We start from the raw sequence: 19,181 nt of genomic DNA on the forward strand, positions 1-19,181 counted from the left end.
TTGGAATATGGAATCAAATTAGGTTTCCCACTGTTCTTTTCCACAGCACACGGTGAGCCTTGAGCTACGCTTTTTAGGATCTGTCTTTTGTCTTTGTCTCTATCTTTCTCAACATCCCTTCCAGCTGTACTATGCCGTCGCTTTGTAGTCTGCCCTATTCTCTCTCATCATCCACCCACGCTTCCTTTTTATTTCCATTCCATTTTTGGATCACAGGCTCCCTTCTAAATTGCCATGCCTCACTTTTGCCTCCTCATCTGTTAACTTTGCTGCCCCATCTCTCAGTAGATTGACTCCTCATTTAGTCCAAAGTTTTACATAAAGAAATGAGTTCATACCTTCCATATTCTACAATCCAAGTTAATGCGTGGATAATTTGTATTAGAACATAACTTTCATTGTCAGTAAAATAAAACTGCCAAAATAGATTTTTCTAACCTTCTCACTTTTCAATGCTGCGCAGAAATGTTAGCCTCAGTCTCTGAGACAGCCATTGTTCTGTCAGAAGCTATCTAAGAGATAAGTGTAACAGATATCAGCAGGCCTGGGCAGACAGACGGAGTATAATTGAGTGATAGGACCTAATATAAGTGAATGGCTTAGTACCGACTGTGATCCACAGTAGCAGCAGAAGCTCCCACACCGGAAAAAGGGCTTTCTGTTCACTCTCTCAGTAATACCGGCAACAACAGACACCCAGACTACAATCTGGTGACTACCTGGCGGCAGATTCTCTGTGTGTTTGTGTCTAAGCGTGCATGCCCAGCTTTGACTGTCGTCTTTTCATACTTTTTTTGTTCTCGCTTTTTTGCCTTCTTCTATTCTCCCTTTGTTCCTTTTTATCAAGCCTCCATCACTGCTATCCCCTCAACATGGCCATCGAGTTATCTTAGCCTTTTAATTAACGTGACATGCTGTGAAGTGAGATACTAAATAATGCAGCCTTTTCCAGTGACACTGAATCAGCTGGACTGATTATTGGACACACAAATTCACACACGTTTATGCACGCCTACACCAAAGTGGTATCAGTTTCCTAGTACGCCATTAGGAATTTGAAAGGGGTTTAGGTCAATGTTGCCATGATAAAGCACTGTAAGTAAGTGTATCACTTAATAAGGACAAAATGTGAAAATGGACAATAAGGCATAATTTAAAAAAAGGAAATTCATTATTATTTTTATTATTTTCCACTTATCTGTTATTGGGTTAGAAGGGAAAGAAGCTTTGGAGAGTAACCCAGAATTTCTTTCCTTAACAACCCTCTTGGGCTGCACAGTGACACAGTTGGTGGCACTGTTGCCTTGCAGCAAGAAGGTCCTGGGTTCGATTCCCGGCCCGTGGTCTTTCTGCATGGAGTTTGCGTGTTCTCCCTATGGATGTGTGGGTCCACAGTCCAAAAACATGACTGTCAGGTTAATTGGTCTCTCTAAATTCTCTCTAGGTATGAGTGTGTGTGTGCATGGTTGTTTGTCCTGTCCGTCTCCGTCTTGCCCTGCGACAGACAGGCGACCTCTCCAGGGTGAACCCCGCCTCTCGCCCAGGACGTTACCTGGAGATGGGCACCAGCAACCCTCCCGAGCACCCTGGTCCCTAGTGGTTCCAAGATGTTTCCAAGTCATGAGAAATAATTTGTTCTTGATCTTGACTGAAGACCTTTCAAAGGCTTCATGATCAAATTGCTTCAATGACTTCTGTTGTGGAGGAGCAGCAGTTCTACTTTGAGCCGCCCCTACGCCAGTGATGAATCTTTTCTCTCTTTCTATAGTTTCATCGAGATAACCCTACTGAGGAACCACCTGTATCGAGGATCTTGTTCTTTCACTTATGATCAATATCCCATGACTAAACAAAATATTAACTGGCAGCAGAGTCAGACCTCACACCTGACTCCAGTTCATCTATCCGACTCCTGCTCCATCCCACTGAACTCTGCTGCTTGAGGTGGAGACTCTTCACCTGGAAAACACGGTAGACCATTTTCCAGCGAAGAAGACAATGTCAGCCAAAACATTCTGACTTTGTGGTTCTTTGGTGTGCAGGTTCTCTCTGCTTTGCAGAGGCATGTTTCAGCTTTGGTTGAGAGTTTTGCTTGTTCATTCAAAACTGTGTATAATTTTATATTTGTGCTGCCAGGTGTGTCTGCTTCAAGTCTGACTGTTGCTGGATGTGTTTCTGGTGTAGTTTAAAGCATATGTTCATATTTGCCTTGGCACTCACAGTAGCATAAAAATGTCTGATAAAAAGGTCACACCCTGAATATGAAGCCTGTTTGATCTATGCTTATATAGCAGCATTCAGACCTCCAGAGGGGGTTCTTAATATTATATTTTTTGCACTGTGGTTGGAGGTTAAACAGTACTAACCTCTCTATATAGTAGAGAGGTGCACAGTGCAAAACATATAATATTATATGGGCACTGACCATTATATAGACAGTGCAAAAAAAATTTTATATTATATTTTTTGCACTGTAAGAAAAAATAAGACAAAGTGGTGAAGTTTAAAACGCTGTTAATGCTTCTTTGGCCTTCAGTGTTAAAATACTGGGCCGTGCAATGTACCAGAACCCAGACTATTTTTTTTTTTGTTGTTGTTGTTTTTTCCACTGTGGTTGGAAGTTAAACAGTACTAACCTCTCCACACCTACAAATAGCCACCTAATCCTCTGATTGTATGGTTTTTATGCACACAATGTCCTATGATAATATCATAAAAGTAGTCCTGGTGCAGAACATTTGACCAAATTTCTGAAGAACTCTACTCACGTCACTTGATTGTATAAGGTTTTTTATAAATTTGAATATTTGTTACAAGAAAATATTCTGTGGTGATGCACCAAGCAGGCTTTTACTGAATGATTCCAGTTGTCAGTTTTCAGTCTTTAGACTATATCACATTCAAACTCACTAATGGAAGCATTGCTTTTATGTAAACTATGTAGAGCATGTAAAATTAACATTATGCAGTTTCTGAAATAGAAGTAGAAGAAGTTTTGAATAAATGTCTCTTACTTTAGATTTTTCAAAATTATAGCTACTCAAAAAGAAGAACATCAAAAAACATGCTGTTTGTTAATGCATCTAAAGGTTAGATTGGTGTCAGTTTTCTGTTTTGATGCATATACTGAATATAATGAAAAATAAGATCTTTTATGCCCATTTTTGATTAGACTTTGTGAGGGGAAAATGAGCGATTTCAATGCCTTTTTGACTGATGTGATTGGTGCGTCACTGGTATTATGATTATGAAAAACAACTTTAAAATAAGTCATTTTGGGATTTAAGCTCTAAAAAATATTTCCATTTCATGCAGTAAAGTATGAGTTCCCCTCTCTGCTGCTGTAGTGTAAATCAGGGAACTTAATTTGTACAGGGAGAGATCTGAGCTATCCCAAAGCAATTGTTTTGGACTAAACCAAGTGGAAAATCCAGTGTGGGTTGATTTGTTTGCTGCCTTCATTACAGGCAGGCTAAGAGCTCTGGGGCCCTGGCCCCTTCCTCTTTTTTTTAATCAGATGGCTTGTTCAGGAGCAGAGAGGATTAAGACTGTTGCTGCTGATGATGAATCTGTTCAGTTCTGGAGATCATGCAAACACATACACATGCCCTATCACATGGGCACTGCATGACCCAGCCACATGCACAATATGCAAATATGAAAACAATTGTGTTTAAAAATGCATATACCACAGCTCTACTACATGCTAGAATATGTCTTTAGTTTCTGGGCAGCAGCAGCATTCTGCCAGCTCTCTTTGTGTGATGTGATTTAAGACACTTCAGACACAAATTTACATGATCAGTGTTGTCACAGAGTGATCTGAGTGAATACAAACTCCAGTATTCAAATGATGCCTTCTGTGCCCTAGTGGTGTGTAAAACGTATTTTCACCCATCTTGTTAAATCATTATCTAACTGTCTAGGTTTTTGTTTTAAACTGTGTACAATTTAGCTGGCATTACCCAGTGACTGAAAAACCTAAGGGTTATGAAGGTCTCAAGAACAATGTATCATGCTACAACCTAAAGAAATTCAAGAACAAACAAGAAACTCAAAGTCACTGACAAAATTGAGAAATACATAACATCAGCGCATCCAGGAAGTCACAAATAAACTCACTGATGTTTCTTTAGAACAACCTCTAAGCATTGTTGGCCTCATTCGCCTCATTTACATATAATGTTCAAGAATCAACAGTAAGAAAGAGAATAGGCAAAATTGGCATTTCAAAGGAAATCCACTACTGACCAGAAAGCACACACATTTTTCTATAATACATAAGACAAAACTGAAGGTGTGCCTTACGTCTGGTATAAAAAGCACATCAACAAATTCACTTCTATAAAGAAAGAAAAAAAACTCAACATGGAGCTTTTTAAGTGGCCTTGTCAAATTTTAGAATTTAGTCTGTTAGAGATGGAGTAACATGAGCATAAACAGTTTGTTCATTCTGAAAATATTCAAATAATGGATCAAGACTATTGCTTAAAGATTATGGGGTCAAACTTCCTCTTCAAAGATTAAATAAATACAATTGTTGGGGCGTTAAAACATTGTCAGAATGTTAGTTAACACAAATAATAATAAAATCTGCACTAAAAAACTGCATTTTATATTAATTCAGGTTATCTTTGTCTATTCAAATTTGCATGAGGGTCTAAAACATTAAATCATGAGGAAAAAGTAAAATCTGAAGAAATTGGCAAGGCTCAACTATTTTTCACAGCACTACATCTCCACTAAAATCTTCCAGTGACAAACAATTTAAAAAGATAAAGACTTCCCAATTGCTGTGATAGAGAAGCATATTTTGGCAGAAACTATAGAAATTTTTATAAAAAAGGGAATTAAGGAAGAAAATGTATCATAAAAAGAGTCACTTTAAGGCAGGAAGTGAGCTAAGGATGAAAGGATAAATACACTGAGCTGCATGTTGATCCAACACTCTGTGCAACATAGCCAGCAGATAACATCAGCCAGTCTCCTCCCACTTTAATCTCCCCATCATCCATCAATCTCTTGGTCTGTCCTTCCACTCCTCCACCTTAGAGCCATCCACTCCTTTTCATCAATATGAAATCTCGCTGTTCTGATGCACATTTGAGAAAAATCTGACATGAAAGTACAACCTGCTCTCTGGGATTGTGTAACAAGCAGGGATACAAAAATAAAAATAAAATAAAATAAAACAAAAATGAGGTCATTGCTCACTTGGGAGCATAAAAACTCAACTTCAGAGGTGATGTGATGTTTTATTGCTAAATGTTTGCCATAAATTGAGATTCATCAGTTACCTTTTTTAACCACCACACAAACACACAAAGGCAAACGAAACACAAGTGTATGGTCCTAATGAAGCAGGAATAGAGGGGAGGTGGCTGCAGAAGAGGAATGTGAAGCCTAGAGGGAACTAAAGCACCCTAAGTCTGTGTTGGGCTGCATGTGGGCGAGGTTATAAATTATGCATATATATATATATATATATATATATATATATATATATATATATATATATATATATATATATATATATATGTATGTATATATAAACACGTTTGTGCCTAATTTGGACTTTCTCTAACGGTATTTTCCCTGTCTTGTCTCCTCAGGTTGTGAAGGCTTGTTTCTATCGTCCTGTTGTTCAGTGAGGCTCTGAGCTCACGGTGAATACAGCATGCATGTGTCGAACTATCCCGCGATGCTTCCTGTCAGTCCAGGCCTGCTTCTCCTCAGCTTCCTCTTCCTCGCTGATGCTGACTGTGAGTCCTGTTACAAAGTCATTTGCTCATTTTTGTACTCCAAAGCATGCAGACACACAGATCTTCTGAGTGTGAGTGTATATAGCACACATACTGGAATATTCCAAATTCATACAGTTCTCTACTGCACATGATGGGTTTCTGTGCCAGTCTGAGTGTGTGTAAGGCTGCAGTTCTGATTTGAGGCCAGCTGTTTTTGTTCTTCTTAGCAGTGCTTGGCACAGACAGACAGGTCACATATGGCAAATCAGATAATTTCCCTACTGCTTGTGTGATTCTGTTAATACCATGTTTGCGTCTCATCCCTACCATTTGGTCCTCGTCCAAAGCTTTTCTCAAGAACGTTTTTGTGCACATCAGGATGTTTGTCAGGAATCTTAGCCTGGTTTTGTGTATGACTACAAGTAATTGATTTTCAATGACTGGTGGATTTTATTCATTTTGTGTAAATTCTTAAGTGGTCTGTCTTCAAAACCGTTTAGGGACAGTTTTCTTTTGCTTACGATGAAAACAGTCTATTTGAAACCAGTTAAACAGTCAAAATAGTCAACAATAAAGTGAAGAAGGGGGATATTTTGCAACTAATGTGGAGATCTATTCAATCAAGAACCCACAAAGCTGTAAAATCTGCTTGATAAATCAGCTAAACTGTGATATGCTGACATGTACTAACCAAAACCACTGGTCACTAAAGCAAGAAGTGTATTTAAGTTTATAAGAAATTGAAATGTACTGTACAAGCTAAAAGCAACACAGTTACTTTAGGCTCGACAGGAATGAGAGGTGCTGACCGTGAACTGAGATTATTGATATTAATTTACCATATTTGACGTCGGTTTGGATCCCTATTTTAAAACTGGATTGGGTATGTTATGACTGGAAGATAACCCACCTAATCAACTGATATCAGCTCATTATTTTACAGCTGTTCTCTATAAAGAGAAGAGCGACAAGAATATATAATTCTACAAAGACAGCAATTTAACAAGATTCAATGAAAGCAGGATTATGTGTAAAAGGAGGGCTAATTGAACAACTGCACACAGCAGAGCATTATTAGAATGTAGAGACAGGAAGAACAAAATACTTCAAAATATCTTTTACTTCATATTTTCTAGACTGTATGTATCCTGTGTATTTAGCATTGTTAGATACTCAATAGATATGTGCTGGTTGGTATTTAAAATAATTCTGTAAGTGTAGGAGTCCCTAAGAGTTTGTCGGATGGATGATTAACCATAAAAAGCAGGATGTTTTGTGTCTGGAGTTTAAACTCTTGGACATGTGGGGAGGCTGAGGTGGACAGATAAAAAGAAAAAGAGGGGTCACTAAAGGCAAAAAGATTGGCTAGAACATAAAACAGAAAGAGTAATTGTAAAATCAGCTGATTGAACATGTACAGGATGATCTGTTTGCCCAAAAGAGAATGCAGTGTAGCTCCAAGTTTGCAGTTGTGCGATTCTGATAACATATCATCACCACCCTGTAAAAGCACCCAAACTGACACACAAGTATAGGCTTCAGGCAGTAATTTCTGTGCTGGAATGTTTTAAAGCCTCACAGAGCCCGGGTGAAAGCACACTTTCAAGCCTGTCTTGTTTTGCTTTCAACCTCCTCCCCTCCTGTCCTACGTGGAAGTTCCAGGGTCAGACGGCAAAGGCTTGGTCATGCATCAAAACAACGATGCTCTCAGGTTTTGAGATTTAGAAGAGTACCACAAGTCCAGAAAAGGGTGTAAGGGATTCATAGTCTGTTTTTAAGTATAAATTGTTTTCTTTCCCACCCTCCACTTCTCTGTTAGACTTTTCTTACTAACTTTCTGCATTCTCTCTTCTGACTATTGTACTCTGCTGAGATAGAAGGAAATGCGGAGCTTGAGAATCTGTTATCTTTTTTTTGCCCTTTTATCTCCATGTATACAGCGTTCTGCATCCCTTTTAATATCAACAGGGGATAATCTGAGAACTGAAACAGAGGCTATCTGGACACTGATATCTTAGTTTCTCTTCATAAGACACCATGTTTTGAAATGGTAAACACGTTCAGAAATTGTTTTCAGTTGTCCTTATCATTATGTTTATTGTAAAGCTTAATGAAATGAACAAATAAAAAGAAATATTGATAGAGATGCCCCACTGAGGCTTTTTCTGGTCAATGCCGATTCATGGTTTTCTTTGAGATTCTGCTTAAATCGGGAAGCCAATTTATCTTTAAAATTTATCTTTTTTAAGTTGAACTAGGACGAAAGTAGACAACACAGAAACTTTGTTGCAGCTTTAAGTCCAACAGAAAACTGTTTAATCATGAAAATAAATATTTTCATAAATAAATTATGATATTAGCCCTTGTTAAATGGGGATAAACTCAGTGTGTTTTTTGCTAAAACCAAAACAAATGCATCACAGTACATGGTCTTTATTATTACCTGTATTTATCAAACATAACATGATTTCTTATTGCCCCTTCAAGTATTGCATGTCTGCCTTATGTTTTAATTGCATTGGCTGACCTCATGTCATAGGAAACTAATTCTCTGGCATCCCCTGATAAGTAATTTGACACTGTAATGTAAACAATTTGATTACCAGCTAAGCCAAACTGTCACAGACATATGTTGCTGAACATATTAAAAAATGTCTAATTAAATACCACATATGAGAAAACCAACACTATAACAACTTAAATATGTTGAAAATGACCCATTAACAACATTGCTTAACTTCAGGCTGTGCCATATAATTTGAATTGATGAAGATTTCCTCATATCTGCATGCTGGATGCTTGAAACTGAGAGTTAAACTCAGATCATCCTGTTTTCTAATTAATTTTACTAATAATTATGTGACCGACAGGCACTCTTTGCAATGCAGCAAGAATAAGCAGGTTTAAATAATAGATGGATGTATAACCACATTCATAGGCACACTTAGATCATTGATAATTCATTTTTTAGATGGAACACCTTGCACACACCTTGCATACTGCTCAGTGCAATAAAATAGGTGCAGGTGCATTTTAAATAGCACAGCAATAGCATAAAAAAACATGACTTATTTCTGGCTGCTTAGGAGCTTGTAGGAGATTTTTGTTTACCTTGATATTTAATTTATTCTGAATAATGATGAGATTAAAAAAAGAATATATAAAAGTAACATACATTGTGCTGACACAATACGATGCTGTAAATTTCGTACTCTTGAACACAATAACAGTTTTTAACAAATTTTGCAATATGCCAACAGATATAGCAAGATAGGAAATAGTGTGACAGCAGCTGGAATGTGAATACATTCAATAAATAGGATGAATAAAAAAGATTTTGTTTTGTACTTGAATTGTCACTCACGTACTAGAGCCATTTCGGGGGAAAGTGGTCAATTCCTGTTTCTGGCCTATTATTTGATGTATCTCAAATTCTAGTTTATGTAACAACAGAAGCTGCAGTTTAAGAAATGAAAACCCATGCTTGGAACAGATCTATTACACAATTCTGACCGACGGATTTAAGGTACAGTCAGGTGAACCAGTAATGTGAATGGTTGGAAAAAAAATATAAAACTATACCTTATGTTCATGCAACAACAATATTATAACAAAAGAAAGCAAAGCTCAATGCCCTGCTTGTTGTGTTTTTTTCTCTCAAATTCTCCTGATTCTGCTACTTTCTCTCCCACCACCTTTTATTTTGTTTCTCAGCATGGCTATCTGTGCATGCGTGCTTATGTCATATATCTGGGGGATTAAGAGTAATGCCCTGATCCGGTTGCAAACTAGGCCACTGCTCCATGTACGCCGTGAAATACCCGGTGCAAGAAACAGCCCCTCTATCTCCCTTCGTTCTGTTGGATGGGAATGAGGGGAAGAGGGGCGATTGCAAGATGGTGGTTTTTCACTGACCCTTGCTTGCCCTGAAATCAGGTAGCCCTTCTGCACTTGCAGCTTGGATGTAACAGTAATGCCAGGTGAATTACAAGCCCCTTTGTATGTACGGTACAAACAACAAAAAAATAAAAACAATTTTCAAAGGATGACACATGGCCAGATTGCATCCCCGTGCGTCAGGAAGCACAATTTACGTTTTGAATGTAGACAAGAGTGGTTTAGGATTCAGCTTGAGGAAGGATTGTGAAACTGTTTACCTTCAGCTTGCATCACATCATTACTGTTCTGTAAAGGCTCTGTATTGAATTTAGAGGGACAAAAAACAAAAATGCAGAAGCATTTTTTTCTGTGTTGCTGAAATAAAATGACCTTTTTATATGTGACCTATGAGGTGTGACTTGAAACATGGAACCTGCTCACTTGGTGACTGATTGACCTGTCAGATTATGGCATTTTGCCAGCTTTTGCATCAACTTCAGCTTGACTGGAATCTGATATAGCTCGGCCTCATGCAGTTCTTTGGAAAATCCGTGAAGGATTGTCTTGTTGACCGATTCTCACACCTAAACTGTGGATCTCTGGAGCTCATGCAGTGTTATCATGGGGCTTTGTGTTTAGTGATCTGTGCCTGTGTGAAATCATTTATACTTGTCTTTTTTACATGTTCATGCAGGAAAGCATATTTAATGCTTAGTTCAGATGAGATTAGACCCAGATAAGCATCTAGAGTTATGTAAGGTCTATGGTCGTCTCTTGACGCTGATGGATGGGGTAAAGTGAGGATTCAGAGACATGGGCTTAAGTATGAGGGCCTCTCAGATTAGAGGTTTCTGATCTGGGAATCCGTTAGGGGCATGAAAAAGAATCAGGTCAGTTTCTTGGATAGATTGTATCTTCTGCATGATTGATTGATGCAGCTTAAACCACAGATAGAGGTAAAGTCAAAGTTGGAACTTAACCACAAAATATGAAAAGCAACTCGGCTTATATCATGATACACCTCCTTGATGGTAATGTTCTTGTGAAGATTATCAAACATTACTAAAGCAAAATCCTTTTTTGACTTATGTATATGAATGTAAAGATATGATTTGCATTAATACAGAGATCTTCTGTGGCAGAAGCATCTTAGGCAATGGATTTTGCAGTTTAGATTAGCATATCATCAGCAGAGTTTTAATAAGTGTGAATATGATTTGATTTGATTTAATATAGAACAAGCACGGGTGGTAGCATAATGAATAAAAGGATGTACTACCCAATCTTTACATTGCTTTTTTACATTTCTGATGCCTCTACGGGCAGAGAAATAGCTCTGATCAATGCCTGTTTGTTGTAGATGGATGAAACACAAGCAATTATAGAAAAAAATAGTTCAAAGGTATGCAAACATTTTTTTTACATACAATTGATGCAATTAGTTTATCCAGCTGAAAACACGACAAATCGGTATTTAATTTGCTGTTCTGCAAAATATAGCTGAGAAAATAAAAGACACTTTTAACTTGATTAGTATCAAATGGCAAATCAGAGGCAATTCCTAGATTCAAACAATATATATATAATAAAAGCTGAAAATGCTTTACAGCAGAGTTACTTTGTGACTGAACACCTCATACAAAAAGGGTCTTAATGTGGTTTTACATAAGATCCAGAGCTTTTGATTTCAAATGAGGAACATAGAAAAGTCCTTTGGAAGAAAGCGAGGACATGAAGGAATGAAAGCCATGAAGAAGGACAGACAGAAATACTCATATACTCAAATATTTAAATCAAATCCCAGGCTTTTAAAGACTGTATAGGAACCTTCGAAGGTCTTCTGACAATGATGATGCTCAATAGCTCTATTACAAAACATTACCAGGTCATGAGAGGGCTTGTTTGGTGGTATGAATGACAGCAGGTTGTTATATTGTGTAAATGCACTTAAAGTCCAAACAATCTTCATATGTTTCCACTGAAGATGACATAACTCTTTAACACTCACTACTTAAAATATTTATTAGGTAGTCTTCATGTCTTTTTTAGCCATATGTGTTTCAAAGTGTGGATGCATTTCACTCTATTTCAATTAGTGTGGAAACTAAGTTTCTTAGACTCTTCATTGAGGGTGCAATTACATATTTTATCCGCAGCTATAGCATAGCTGTGCACCCATCCGTGAGAAACAGAATGTGATCACCTTAATGTAGCATTCGCTAAGCAGGTGCATTCGTCTGTGAAGAGGCCTGCATAGCGTAAGCTTAGCGCCAACGTTGCCGAGCACTGGTATGGAACTAATGCGCTGGGACCAACACTGAGAAAGCCTCTGTTCGTCTTCATGGGAAGCCAGCTCTGACCCAGTAAAGTTGTATACCCAATGGGTCGCCCATGTGTTTCTAATGACCTGTGCATAAAAGAAGATCCTGTTTGATTAATTCCTCCCCTTGTGTTTCTAACAAATTAACCCTGATTAACTCGGCACTAGCCAGGCCCTGAGGCTGCCGTGGGTGATTAAGAGCAACTCTAATTGGACATTCATAACTATAGGCAATAAAAGTGTGTTTTATCTTCTGCTGTAACGTCATAGTGGTTATAACTATAATGTCATAGATCAGCTGGAGGTTGGTCAAATATTGACAGATAAAAATGCTACTATAAGGTGAGAAGGAACTGCGATGCAACTCCAAATTAAAAAAATAATTTAAATAAAATCTATTTTTTTCTTCATTTGTTGGGGTTTAGCTCAGATGAATAGCTAATCTTTCAGGAACCTGAATAATGCTTTACTTTAATTAAACCTTTCATCAAATATCACCCTATTTATTTGTGCATAATTTAATTTTCTATGTTAGAATAGCCCATTTAGCCAAATGTTTTCCAATTACCACTTGTGTTTTCTGCAGAGGGATGATAGGCCTTTGTGCTTACTGGGCCCAGCAATCCAATTTCATTGCCAGCCCAAAAGCGAGCGGCTGATCATTTGTTCTCTATGTGTCTGTTTGAAGTTAATGTGTTTTAACTTATGGTTCTGGCCAGTTGCCCACCCATTCTTCTTCAGACTAACAACTCGTGGTTTAGTCCCCTATTGGCCTCATTGCTGAGCTTATCTGAAGGACCTAATTCAGTTCTTGTTTAGGGAATCACTTGCTAAGCAGTGAAATTCACTCACAATATGGCAGCTTTACACTTCCTTAGGAAGGATGTAAATCTACTCACTGAATGTTGTATTCTATAGACTCAGAATATATGCAGGCCATTTTTTCCTATTTGATTAAAACTTCCAACACATGCATATTTACTTTTCTAAAAGATCAAATATATTAAAGCATGTTCAAAGACAAAATCAGAAATGTATTGTAATATGTTAAGTCAATTTTTTTGCAATAAACTAGTTTCTCTGAGCTTCTCTTATCTGCTTTAAGTTGTATCAGAAAATATTTGCAGCTCATGCTGCTGCTTTACGTTGGATTTGATTTGTTTGGATAGGGCTGTCTGCTTTATGCTTTTGCGAATCACATCAGCCTCAGTAAGTGATTGAGCACACATATGATAAGGCCTACAGGATACTGATTTATAACAGACTTTATGACTTTGAGGGATCTGAAGGAATGAGTTCAGATCACTGAACACACATTTTTCCATCACTTAATCTAACATAGATTTGTACTTTGCCCCGTTTGTTCACTACTGATGTAAATATACAAACTTAAAATATAAATACAATACCAGATTCATAGAACATTTCTTATTATTAATTGCATAGAAAAAAAGATCACATTTCTCACCCATTCACCAAGTGACACATAGGTGTTACACAATAAATCAAAGTACCACTAATGATTAGTAATTACTCGTACAATGCAGGAACAAATAGAAGAGAGGGTGTCTTTATCAGCAAAGCAGAGAGATCATTTATGAATCTTTTTCTGTTTAATTTTGTCAATTCTTTCAGTTCCTTGATTTTAGTGAATAAATAAATAGACTAATAGAAAGCTGTAAATGAATATATAGTGATAAAACACAAGTAAAGTATGATAAATATGTATAGACACACTTCAACTGATTTTATAGCAGAGGTAAAGTTGCTTACGTCCTTACCAGACAAACTACTTGATTACAGAACTACGTAAATAAGGTACATAATAAGTGCTGAGCATAATAATGAAGTTACTCATTATTTTAAGCAGTGAAAATAAAAAAGATTACGTGCATTTTAAAAACTGCACGTAATCTTGACACATTGTAGACGTAAATCTTTCTCCCTGAGGGTTTCTTCTAGCATCTGTTCCTACAAACTTGACTTCTCTTGAGTGTCCCTCTCGGTTAAGAAACCATCTGGCAGCAGCAGCGCGTCCCGTTAGTCCCCCTACACCGCCGTTAGTTTCCTTTAATTTTGCTGTTCTTTTTTTTTAATACCTCTTAAGTTAGCCTCTATGAGCACATAACAGTTTAGTTAGGACTTATTGTTCCTTTGCCTTTAAAGTATGTGGGAAAAAAGGGAAGATGGTCATTTGCCTTCTGAAAATTTTTGTTAAAAAGAGAGCTGAATGTGTTATCCTTAGCATCAGTTAAGCAGAAAAAGCTGATAATGCACAATTACAAAGTTTCTCTGTGGACCTTTCCTTTAATCAACTTCAAGAAAAATACAATAGCTGCTATAAATTGTAAATTGCATCTGATATGTTTGAACGTCTACAGACTAACTTAAAAATCATGAAATATTAAAAAAAGAGTTTATTTTCTCTTCATTTCTTTTATCCTTAGCCTGTTTTCCATTGGCCCAAATGCCAGTGTATAATCCTGCCAAGCACCACAATATCAAAAAAGAAATCTCTGATGATCGCAAGCAAAAGACCAAACGGTTAGAACATTCTGACGCAATGACAAAAAAATGAGAAAAGCAGAAGGAGAAGGGATCAATCCAACGACGAGAGAGAGAGGATTGAATGAAAGAGGATGTCATGGGGTGAAGAGAGAGATGTAAAAGAAGAAAAAGCAGGAGGGTTGATAAATGGAGATGAGGAGATACATTAAAGAGAAGAGGACCCAAGTTAGGGGAGCTGTGGAGAATATGGCTGAACCACTTCTCTCCACCAGTGTCCCCCCAGATGCACACACTTTATAAAGTCAGTCAATGTGACAGGAAGACTTATGTAACACCCCAGAGATGGAAGGAGGAGATGGGGAATGAGAAACAAGAAGAAGCAAAAGAAAAAAAGTAGCGAGGGGAGCAGCTGCAAAGCAAGAGGAGGAAGAAGTTATTCAGAGAATCAAGAGTGGGGAACCTTCGAGAGTGAAACGGTAGATGTACGAAGAGGCTGGATAGATAAAGAAAAACGGGCGAGATAATAAAAAAAAGCAATTGGAAGATCTAGCAAGCCTGTTAGCATGGCTCTGCTGGCTTTACACTTTTCATTTGTTTTGTGGGTGAGAGATTAGTAAGAGGATTAAGCGAGAGATTCCCCCGCTCCTCATTCTTTTTCTTTCCCCTCAGCCTTCCCATCTCTCTCTCACATATTCTCTCACTACTGCAGCACAAACCCACTCACACTGTAATGGCATGCATGAGTTGGTGTGAGGATGGAGTGGCAAACTGCACACATTATGGCCGCGAACAAAACAACACAAACCAGTTTCTGTTAATTTGCAAAGTACTATTTTATAATGCACAATCAGTTAGAAAAAGTAGCACAAAAAGAGTCAAAATATAAGAAAATAATGGTTTCCTTTGCAACTTCCCAGAACATTGGTGAAAAGTGCATGAATTATGTTTATCAAAGTAGAATATATATATATATATATATATATATATATATATATATATATATATATATATATATATATATATATATATATATATATATATATATATGTGTGTGGGTGTGTGTGTGAAACTTAATTCAATTTGATTCTGTTTATTTGTATAGTAAATATTCTCTTGAGGCACTTGGCAAAAAATTATTTCAATTCAATCACACATGTGTTCCAATTAACTGTCAAACCGTTCAATTTATTATTCAATGTAGTTTGAAAAGTTTCTATCTTTTAAACTTGCATAGAGCACCAGCAAGCAATGTGAGTGAAGAAATATGGTCGTAATGGGAAAAAATAGAAATCACAAAAAATGTGGATTGATTGTAGTCCAAGCTGTTGGAGTATTTTTTGTCTGTCATTTCTCTCTATAATAAATGCATTTTTCTGTATCATTCTTTTTTTATTACATATTTTTTCTTCTCAGGAATTCTGAGTTGTTAATTTATTTGAACGTTAAATCATTTGCCTCTTGCAGTTGACTCCAGGTGCTGATGTTGTTGCATTTTTTTCTGTGAATGTGCATAAAGCGGCATGTGAGATGGTACTTGGCTGTGAAGAACTTAAGTTTAACAGTTAATTGGTTGCTTTTCTCTTATTGTTTGGAGTCACATCTGGTTCCCCTTCTGTGTCTCGTTCTTTCCTGCCCATTTTCTCCCTTATTCCTCATCTGTTCTTCTCCATCGCTCTTCGCTTTTCTCTTAATTTCTCCTCACTATTCAACCCCCCCCCCCCCCCCTCTCTGAACAGCTTCGCTTTTCTCCCATTACCCCCACCCTCCTTTTAAACAGCAAAAAGCAATTTCTCTCCCTTTGTCAGGGCGCTTGGCGGTAAGCCCTTAAGTAGGGATTTTCTGGTTTGGCTGGAATGCCATTAGGCAAGCTGGTGGTGACGCGCCGTGACTGACGGGCCGAATCTTTTTGATGTTGTGATGTCACAATCCAGCGGAGGCTGGGGTTATGATATTGTTGGCGTACCCGGAACGTGGGGCTTTAGTGGTCATGTTAGAAGTAAGTCTTCATAAATCCTTTATGGCACAGAAATATTAAGCTTCTTTGGTGATACAGGGACAGAGGGAAAACATGATGGGAGCGTGCACACACATACGGGGAAGAAGAGACACACACAGACACAAAGCCACCCACAGGCATGTCTAAACTGGGAAATTCACCATAGGTCTACTCCAAGTCATTTAACACATAGACAGACAATGAAGTGGGTTGCTCAGAAGTTTTTAGACATTTAGCTTAACAATTACTACATGCAGTGTGATATTATTTTACATAGTGATATAATTACATTATATTAACTTCAGACATAGAGCTAAATGCTTGAAGAGACATAACTAAATAAAAAATTGTACTTTGTTGATTCTTATTAAAGTAGAAAATATGAAAATGGGTTTTTTTTAAATGTAACCACAAATTTCTTGGTGAAACTACACCAGGGCCAGCATAAGACTGACACTGCTATTTTACATTAGTTGGACATTATTATGGTATTCACTCAATTATTGAAACAAAAATATAGGATGATCAAGTTTGGAGCTGCACAGTACTTTCAATGGCAGTTGCAGTATCTGTGTGTGCAATATTGCAGTTTCCAAGGTCTGTATTGACACAATAATTGAACTGGCTCCCTGCATTCATACTCTGCATGTCAATAATTTGTTAAATTGCATGGTATATGATTCCCCTTGATTCCAGTATCCTGAATAGATTGTACTGAATGGCATCTGGGAAAAGTAGGAGAAAAGTGGAAAAAGTAGTATTAGTTGTAATACTATGTAGAATACTGGTCTGTAATACTACCTAAACAAATCTCTCTTTTATAGCTGCAGCTAAAAAGAACCTCTGAGCTCCATAATCAGGAAACAAAAAGAACTTTTAAGGGAATTTTAGCAGTGGTGAAACAGTGATGAAACTTAGGACCGAAGCTAGTTGAAACATTTACTCACACATTAGCAGTCTTAATGTGATGTTGACTTTTCAAAATTTTGTTTCCCTCACAGCTCCACCCAGATTCACGCGAACCCCACAGAATCAAACAGGAGTGCAGGGGGGAGTGGCTTCCTTCGTGTGCCAGGCTGCGGGGGATCCGCAACCCAAGATTGTCTGGAATAAGAAAGGCAAAAAAGTCACCAACCAGAGATTTGAGGTATGATGCTGTGATGTTAATCGCCTGACTGCTCCTCTGACAGAGCTCAAAACAGCAGTATATTGATTGGATGTTTGTTTACAGGAGACTTTATTGGGGTTGAGTTGACCATATCCGGGCTGTAGCTTCATAATTAATGGATTAATGGACAGGCGTCTGAGACGCATTCATCTCATCTTAACTCTCAGAGTGAATGAGCTTCTTCTATTGGACCAGCTCATCATCTGTGAAGATCCACAAGTCTTTTTGTTCCCTCATGTGATACTAAACTTTGAAAACCCAACAACTTATTTTAATGACACAATCCAGACTTTTCTATAAAACAATCAAACTCACTTTAGATTTAGTTTGCCACCTATATAACATGTCATGTACAGTTTTTTATATTATAATAATTTGTTCTGCTATCCTGTAGAATATCAATAGATGAGATACAATCTGCCCTCCCAGAAACAAGCTCAAGCACACACATATGTCTCAAGTCACATTACATAAGGCAATCATTAAAATCTGCTATGGAATTCCTCCTTCAAAATAATTTATTGTTGTGCCCTACTACTGTAATAAAACATCTAAGTCATACAGAGCATGACATACAGTAACAATAAAACACATGAAAGAAGTTCATAAAAAAAAGATGAGCACCAAGGGGAATGACGAGAACTCATTATCTAAATTGTTCAGTTATCATTTTGAGATAGGTCATTTTAAAATCCATATCGTCTGGGAAATCCATTGAGATAATTTTCAAGTATCAGCATTGCCTGTATAAAGTGTCGTGGAAAAAATTCTATTTCCAAGCACTGTTCAGGTGAAATCACTCAATCAGGTTTATTCATATATTGTGCACAATACAGAGAGCTTGTAGGACAATCAGTAATGAAGCAGGTCTGGATGAAAAGCTTGCTAAGCTCTGCCAGGCAGAGACAACACATGAGTTTTATACCAACGATAAAGAATTAAACAAAGGGAGAGATAGTCTGGTTCTGACGCAGCTGTGGAAAAACAACTTCTAACCTTCTACATGAAACCCAAATAGTTCTTTTGGTGATAGTTCATAAGCATATCATATGACATGACCAGCAAATGTGACCTTATAGTAATTTTTCCATGACAAAAGGCTGCCTTAAACACCACTTTCTTTCATAATTGGTACCATGGGGGAGGATGCATAGTATGCCCAGTCCTACCAGTTAGCCTCCATACCTGTCCCAGTTTGCAGAAGACAACATACACAAACTCTCAGTCAGAAATTGTCATTTTAAGCTGATTGGGATCAGAGTGCATGCAAGATAAACTGTTTACACATTTAAAAATTGCAACAAAAAACCCTTAAAGTGAATAAATTCAAACAGAAATATAAATATTTCTTTCTTTGCCCATTCATTTAATTTAATTGCGATTTTCAGTTGTTACTTCAGCTTCACCACCGTTTGCAACATCAATCTTCCCGCTTTGAGAGGATTAATGGCTCAAACAAAAAAGTCGAACCCCTTGCAGCTCAAAAGCAATTTTAACTATTCAGAAACTAATAAATCTCATTGTGTTTACTAATGCTATCTGATCGTATGCCTCTTGTGATGTCAT

General features: G+C 37.4%; 1 protein-coding gene across 20 annotated transcripts in view; it reads left to right on the top strand.

Annotated features, from left to right (window-relative positions):
* Positions 1-19,181, top strand: part of ptprdb (protein tyrosine phosphatase receptor type Db) — a 196,753-nt gene that overhangs the window by 113,473 nt on the left and 64,099 nt on the right. For all 20 annotated transcript variants that reach the window (XM_044115204.1, XM_044115203.1, XM_044115209.1 and 17 more), the window contains 2 exons: positions 5,613-5,762; positions 17,449-17,594. In XM_044115204.1, the coding sequence (XP_043971139.1) occupies positions 5,678-5,762; positions 17,449-17,594 (231 nt within the window). In that variant the 5' untranslated portion in view covers positions 5,613-5,677. The remainder of the gene's footprint in view (positions 1-5,612; positions 5,763-17,448; positions 17,595-19,181) is intronic.

The sequence above is a fragment of the Gambusia affinis genome, linkage group LG04 (assembly GCF_019740435.1).
Source record: "Gambusia affinis linkage group LG04, SWU_Gaff_1.0, whole genome shotgun sequence".
NCBI classification, from domain to species: Eukaryota; Metazoa; Chordata; class Actinopteri; order Cyprinodontiformes; family Poeciliidae; genus Gambusia; species Gambusia affinis.